Source organism: Nilaparvata lugens, chromosome 12 (genome assembly GCF_014356525.2).
Source record: "Nilaparvata lugens isolate BPH chromosome 12, ASM1435652v1, whole genome shotgun sequence".
Taxonomy (NCBI): Eukaryota; Metazoa; Arthropoda; class Insecta; order Hemiptera; family Delphacidae; genus Nilaparvata; species Nilaparvata lugens.
The window spans coordinates 18,008,090-18,015,685 of NC_052515.1; the positions used below are offsets into that span (position 1 = coordinate 18,008,090).

Here is a 7,596-nt window from a genome sequence, read left to right on the forward strand (position 1 = left end):
TGTTGTAAAAGTGTAAGATAATAACACAATTTATTATATAGGCTAATTATTTATTAACTAAATTTATTAGTTTTAAACACAATTTATCACATAAAATTATTATTTATTAATAGTTAATATCAGCAGTTCAAGTAGGATGAAGACAAAAGAAGAAATTAATAATCTCTTTTCTGTATAGGGCTACTTGTAATATAAATATAAAGAAAATAAAAATCCCAGTACCCTTTTTTTAAATATTTTATCACAACATGTTTCGGGCATTTATGCCATTTTCAAGTGATATAAAGTAAATAAATAAATACTATGTTGTGATAAAATATTTTAAAAAAAAGGGTACTGAGAAATTAATAATTATTGCGACTGCAAAGTTGGCACCGCTGTTTCCACTCAACCAATACTGACACTATGAAGTGAATCTCGCCATAGTAAGCTACCTCTAGACTCTAGCATGATGAATTTACTACGTGAATGATATAATTTTTCTCAAACCTGTTTTTTGTGCCAGTAATTTAGTCTGGTACTTTGTTTGGGGAAGAGCGTTCCTAGTGTCCCCGTAACAAAGTTGATGACTCAATCCATTGCTAACGCCTTGCTTGGTCAGCATATTTTCGAAGCATTCCAACGCTTTTCCGTTTCCCAATACTTCCCTCATCTTTAGTTCTCCTTCTTCAACCGAACTAGTCTTGCCGCTCAAATGAAGGGCGTTGCCTCCTGTTGAGAGAATTACAGAATTTGAACAAATTATGCTTCTCTGTATTGAAAATAATAAAGTTGATGTTTTGACATGGGTGCCCACAAGGGGGGGCGAGGACGGTTCAGTAAAATTATTTGAACTTCATGCTCTCCTGTTGAGAGAATTAGAAAATAACAGATGCATACAATTTAATAGTTTTGAATAGCCTTTAAAGGCATTGCTTCAAAGATTGGGAACTTGTGTAATTGATTGTTTTGTTTTTTTTTTGAGAGAGGAATAGTAAAAGCTCAGCCTAGTTTTTCCTTCAATGTCATAATTATAATGATTGTAGTAAATTGTAAAATAAATTGATAAATAAATATACTTCTCCAATTCAACGAACTGCTCTCCTCTCGAGAGAATTTGTGAACTAAGTCCATGAAATGAAAAATTATTCATTATTGGGTGAAGTAAGGACTTTCAAGTCCTCTCTACCACACAACCTCGACAAAAACACATGAACTACGGTATGTGTGACAAAAAGCTACAAAAATGTTTTCCCGTGCACATAGGCACAGTTGGGTAATATAAGACCTAATCATGTCATTGAAAGGCTCTAGAAAGGTATTTCTCGTACATGTTTTCAACTACTAATCAATAGTTGCGTTGTTTACGAGTGTGTTTCAAATATGAGCAAATGGCGCTTTTCACTGAAGGCTGAATGAGGTAAGTTTCGTATTAGCTCTATATCATATCAGAAAATTAAAAGCGGTGGATTTTTTCCTTATATTCTTTATTAATATTGTAAAATAAATTTCATATTCATATTTTGTGTAGTTTATTGAATAATCAGCTATATTCTTAGTAAAACTATTACAAGGTTGGATCTAGGCCAGCATGAGATTTTGTACCGTATTCTACATGGATGGAGAAATCTCTTCAATTTTATTTGCTTACCGATATGCACAACCAAGTCTTTTATGAATGGTGCTTCTTCGCCACGCAAAATTTGAACAGACTCAATAATTTCTAGAGAGTTTCCAACGCACCTTCCGAGCGGTGTATCATGTCTTGTCAGCAGAATTCTTATCTTGAATCCAAGCAATTTCGATAGATTGATCTGAAATTTATAAAAATTATCAACAATGAATGCCTCTTATCAAATTATTCCATTCTTTTCCATAATCATGGAGAAAAGATAGCATGAGAAGATATCATCTCATGGTAGGATGCTTATGTTCGAAATTGCACTGTCACGTCAAGCCGATTTATATGCTATCTTTTCTCTATAATAATATTATTGAGCTACCGTACTAGAAAACAACACTGCACTATAGGCATATAGGGTACAATTATTTGTCCTTTGTGCATTTGGTTATGTATACAAGGTAGTTGGGAGAATATTAAAGAGTACCGTAATCAAATCTTATTTAAATGATTTGTAAAAGTTCAATTAACAATTGAAATATAGGTATTTTTATTAGAAAGATTATTCAGTCATCATTAGAGGTATAGTTGTGATGAACAGTATCAATGGGATTCGAAAAAATTGCCAACAGTAGCCTAGTGATCTACTGTTATTTTTCTTTTAATTTTGATTCATATAAACGTTTTCTAATTTCATATCAACTCACCATTTGATGAGCCAAAATTCTAGCACTTTCGACGTTCTTCATAAACGTGGCTGAGCCTACTTTCAAGTCCATGATCAAGTAATCAATTCCTTCCGATGCTTTCTTGGATAGGATTGATGCTGTAAATAATTTCAAATGATAAATGATTTGGTATTATCCAAGGAATTGGATTACAGTATATCAATTTTCAATTTCAAATAAGCCATTTTATCAATTGAAAAATAAAAACGTGTTAATTATATAAACTACTAAAAAAGTTGTGAAAACAGTCAATAAGCAGTTAATGCTCATGAATCCCGTCAACAATTTGTCATAATTATCATTTCCTCAGTTACTGCAATCTGCAAAATTTGTACAATAGGTAGGCCTACCAGACTATCCACTCTTGAAGGATCAGTTTAGTAAACTTGGCAATTCAATCTAGCTCCAATGATAGCAACATATTAATTATAAAATCAAGCATTTTTACTCTGTTAGAGATACTTGACGCCCATCTGCAATTTATTATTCTATTAAGGTAGCAACGTGAAGTGGAAGATCTCCGACGTCACTCAACGTCGACCAATGAGCGTACACTTAAACTGCTTATTAAGAGGCCACGCCTACAACGCACTCTCATTGGCTGGTGCTATCACGTGAGTAGCTTTATAGCTTGAATTTGACTCCATTTTTTGAACGATTCCATTCTGAATTCTATTGTTAGAATTCCAGTAGAAGAGACAGTGATGAACAATTCAACCAAAATAAGTAAGGTGAAAGAGAAGCGATATTGTCAGTTTGACAGTTTCACATAATTCTGATATACTTATGTGGAACTGATACTATGGCTTCTATTCAACCTTAATATGGAGAAATTAAAAAATCTCATAGTTTTTGAGTGGAAATGGACTAAATTTCAAAAAGTGGAATCATAATCCTATTTCGAACTTATGTACGGTAATCTAAATTTGAGAGAGAAATAGTACAAGGAGTATCCTTAGATTTTCTGTCCCGTTTAGTAAAAATAATAAATCCTTGATAAAAATAATCCTCTTTTGTAAAAATTATAAATTTACCAATTGACCGAGCGAGGTGAGGTCTAAGATTCAAGTCGACGGTTTTGCATTTCTGTTCATGTTTATATGTTTATATTTATGTTTATATGTTCCGCATTTACAGCGAAACGCAGCAATAGATTTTTATTAAATTTGACTGGTATGTTCCTTTTTTAATTTCACGTCGACGTATACATACGGTTTTTTGAAATTTTGAATTTTAAGGATAATACAAAAGGAAAAGGAGTCTCCTTTGAACGCCAATATTACCGTAAAAATCAGACTTTAGAACTATTCATCATAAATCAGCTGTCCAGTGGACTATAATACTACCCGTTCAAAAACATCGAACATCTTGAAAATGTATCTTTCCATCAACGTTAGTAGACAGTTGACTATTTATAATACTACCCGTTCAAAAACATCGAACATCTTGAAAATGTATCTCTCCATCAACGTTGTAGACAGTTGCAGCCAGACCTGATAACAGCGCTCACACTCACATTCCAGGACGACACGTCACGGTACGATAGGACAGAAAGCTCTAGGTATGTTTATTTAGAATTTTTTCTAGACATTTTAAATTGATAAATTATTTATTAATTTTTGCGAAAAGATAACAACAGCTCAATGTAACTTACTAAGCGTTGACACAGGTCTACTGTTTACAGAACTACTAGTTAATACACAATAGTGTGAATTTTGAAATAGGTAAGATGAATAACTAACTAAAATCGAACAACTTACAGGCTATAAGATTGTAATAATCTATGGTTGAGGTCAAATCGCGCACTCTGTAGAGCACCTTATCAGCAGGACAAATTCGGTCTGTAGTTCCCATCATGAAACATCCCACTTCCTCCAGACAGCATTGTATCTCTCTCTCACTCAGAGATATCCTGAAACCTTAGGCAGAAATAATATAATATTTCAAGAACAGATGAGTATGAAATTGTCTGAGCAGTTGTTCCTTATTGGATTGTAGAATTTCACATACAACAGAAAAGATCGTTAGGATTTGAAAACTATTTGTGAAGTCGAAGTGGTAACTGCATATGATCGGAGATTTCAGGACGTGATCTTGAAGAAAACATGTCAGTTTAATCAGTGAATTTGGGAGACTATTTTTTCAAAGTTTTCTCTAGTCTATGGATTTAATATTCCTTCAGTTTAATCAATAGATGCTCTAGAAACTTGGCTTAGAAATCAGTAGGCCCTATATGTGATTTGAAAAATAAGTCACTGCTGTACAGTTATCAAGTTTTTTCTAGCAAGTTTTTTCTGTCTAGCTGATTCTCTAATATGAATAACTGAATATAGTTAAGACTGCTAAAGTTTTTTTAGAATGAATACGGTGAGTTCATTCAAATAGACATAACACTTTGTTGAAAGTCCCCCTCAAAAGCATTCTTATCCATTTATATAGCTATCTCATCATGTGATTATAATTATATTATCTTGTTCAATGTTAAGCTTTGTTAGAAGTACCTTGAATATTAAGGAGAAATTATTATTGAGGGAATAATTATTTTCAGTGGCTTATGGACGGGGAAATTAGAGAGTGATCTCTATTGGCCAGTGATCTTCATCACGTGACTATTCATCTAGATGTTCAGTAGATGGAGATTGGTACCGTATGCTCTTATTCTTACATTTCCCGTTTTGATATTCTCCATTCTTCATTAATACTTTCACAAGTCTACAATAAGCTGCTGATAAATATATTCCTCTTGCCTATAATAGAGAAAGCATAGAGCTCACAGAAGTCAGTCAATTAAGCCTAATCTGTTAATTATTATTCTGTAATATTATCTGTTACTATTTATTATTATTTACAATTATCCACTATTCACTCTCATTATCACTATTCGTCTTATTCCTCTCGCACAAGATTATATTGACAAGGAAGTTACTATATTATCCATAATTTTCTACTTCAATGAATTATCTATGAAATTATATCAATTACCTGGTATGCTCTCCAATTTATCAAGAGTACCTCCAGTGAAGGAGAGACTTCTGCCGGTCAACATAGGTACCTTCAAACCACAAGCAGCCAATGCCGGGGCTAAGGGGATGGAAACTTTATCCCCCACCCCTCCAGTACTATGCTTATCCACCAGTGAACCTCTAAACTTCTCCGGCCATTGCATTGTATCACCTATTACAAAAGTGGAGAGAATATCAGCTTTTTATTGGTACTGATTCGAATTGAATATTATGAAGTCGTTATTAAATGATTGAGCCGTTAACAAATATAATGATAATCACAGTATCACATCATAATAAAATGAAATATGCAGCCTATATTCGGTAAATGAAGATTGAATCTAATGGGATCGGGAAGCGGTCCATATCAAAGCCAATTAGACTGATTAAAATCATCAAGCTTCCGTTGTTTGATTTCTTATCTCGCGGTGTCTGCGCAAAATTTAATTAATCAATTAATTTTTCATTGGTTCTCTTCAAAATATGAAGCCATTAGGAAAGCTGTAATAGAGCACATTGTTCCTGGCCAATTCATGTTGTGGGCCTATATTATTGGACGTAGTCCAATAGAATCTCCCTTAATCCTCTCGAACTTATTAAAGTCTATTCATTAATCCACATTTAGATGTGAATTATTACATTATCTCTATGGTGGAACGCATTTGAAACAGTCAGCATTTGGTTGGATAGTTAGCATGTATGGTATCTTATTTATAAGGAATTTTCTTCGTCTGTTTAAAATGAGTTTCAATATAGATAAATTACATTATCACTCTCATAATGGAACAATTATTCTCATTTTCGTGTTATCTGGAAGGAATTGATCTAAGATTCAAATAAAAATATTGTGGATTATATTTCAATCGGGAATTCAATTATAATAATAACTTATGTATTAATCATATTTTTGATTATATTGCAATCGAGAATTCAATCAATTTAATTTGCGTATTAATGATAATTTTTATGTGAAATCTTTCAAGCTTACCGGAAAACACCATTTCTCTTGTAAGCGTTACAGACTCCTCTTGCGTCATTCCCTTTAGGAATATTGCCATGAGCATTGCACCTTGAAAGAAAAATTCCTGCTTCATTTTTGAATGAATTATTTATGGAGACATGTGAAAATAATAATTTATAGGTATGTTTATTGATCTGGGATAGGAATAGTTCCGGTTTGAGCATGATATTTTTTCAATTATCATTCATTACCCAAAAGTATAAATATTTTTGGATGAATGAGTGGAATAGTATGGAAATGGAAAAAAGTTATGTTCCATGTATAAAACAAATGTAGTACCGGTAGCGGTACGATAGTTTCTATAGGTTATATGAAAAATAGACTATTTCGCATTTTTTCCAAATGAATTGCATAAAATAAATTCTATTTTGGGAGTTTCATGGAAAATTATAAAGATAATAAAAGCTCATGTTGTGGTTTCCACTAGCAAAAATGACTTATTATTGTTGTAGAATATACAAAAAAAGATCTCAAAACATTTATTAAACAATTTGTTGTATAGTATTTGTGACCATCTATATATTGCGAAACATTTTATTTTTAATTTGAATCATTATAAAAATAATTATTAAGGTGCAGTCTCACCTATTTGAGCTTCATGAACTGTTCCATTGCTGACACCTTTTATGAAAAATCTTATCTCCTCTTCACTCAGCTCTTCACCGTCCCTCTTTTTTCTCACTATGTATTTCATATCCATGTTTGACAGCTAGGCTACCTACTAGAAAAAGTTATATTACAACAATAATTTTATTTCAAAAATAATACATATCATATACCAGAATCATAAAAACTATTATTGTTGAATAATATAATATGCTTGAATTATAATATTGGAATAAAATAATATGAAATTCAGTTTGAAAATTTAAATTTATCATTTTTTTATTTATCTATTTCAATTTTCTCTTACAAATTGCTAGATTTTCCCCTCATATATTAGCCTACAACTGCATACACATGAATTAAATTTCAAAAATGTTAAACATAGGGTTTATACAGTGTTTATACGATGTAGACTACATTACCAATAACTGTTTGATTTATGATATTATTGACATTCAAGTTATATAGGACCCACTACAATGCAAGAATATACATGTGCAATCGAAAATTGTTGGTAATTATCACAACAAGCATCTCGAAATTACTTTCTGAAGTAATTAACTCTTGCTTGTCTTTATCGACGTTTGTAATCAGCGCCTCAACTCAATGTCACAGGCTGCCATACAGCAAACAGAGCGG

The 7,596-nt window shown here is 32.2% G+C and overlaps 1 protein-coding gene across 12 annotated transcripts in view; it reads right to left on the reverse strand.

The window, feature by feature from the left end:
* LOC111049918 (thymidine phosphorylase) overlaps window positions 1–7,596 on the reverse strand; it is a 29,189-nt gene that overhangs the window by 1,413 nt on the left and 20,180 nt on the right. For 4 of the 12 annotated variants that reach the window (XM_022336110.2, XM_039439031.1, XM_022336107.2 and 1 more), the window contains exons 2-8: window positions 6,937–7,072; window positions 6,319–6,399; window positions 5,311–5,502; window positions 4,089–4,247; window positions 2,308–2,426; window positions 1,631–1,793; window positions 490–711 (exon numbers count right to left, since the gene is read on the reverse strand). In XM_022336110.2, coding sequence (XP_022191802.2) covers window positions 490–711; window positions 1,631–1,793; window positions 2,308–2,426; window positions 4,089–4,247; window positions 5,311–5,502; window positions 6,319–6,399; window positions 6,937–7,051 — 1,051 coding nt within the window. In that variant the 5' untranslated portion in view covers window positions 7,052–7,072. Of the gene's footprint in view, window positions 1–489; window positions 712–1,630; window positions 1,794–2,307; window positions 2,427–4,088; window positions 4,248–5,310; window positions 5,503–6,318; window positions 6,400–6,936; window positions 7,073–7,379; window positions 7,508–7,596 lie in introns of those variants that run through there. The other 8 variants (XM_022336111.2, XM_039439030.1, XM_022336106.2 and 5 more) reach the window with 4 other exon arrangements.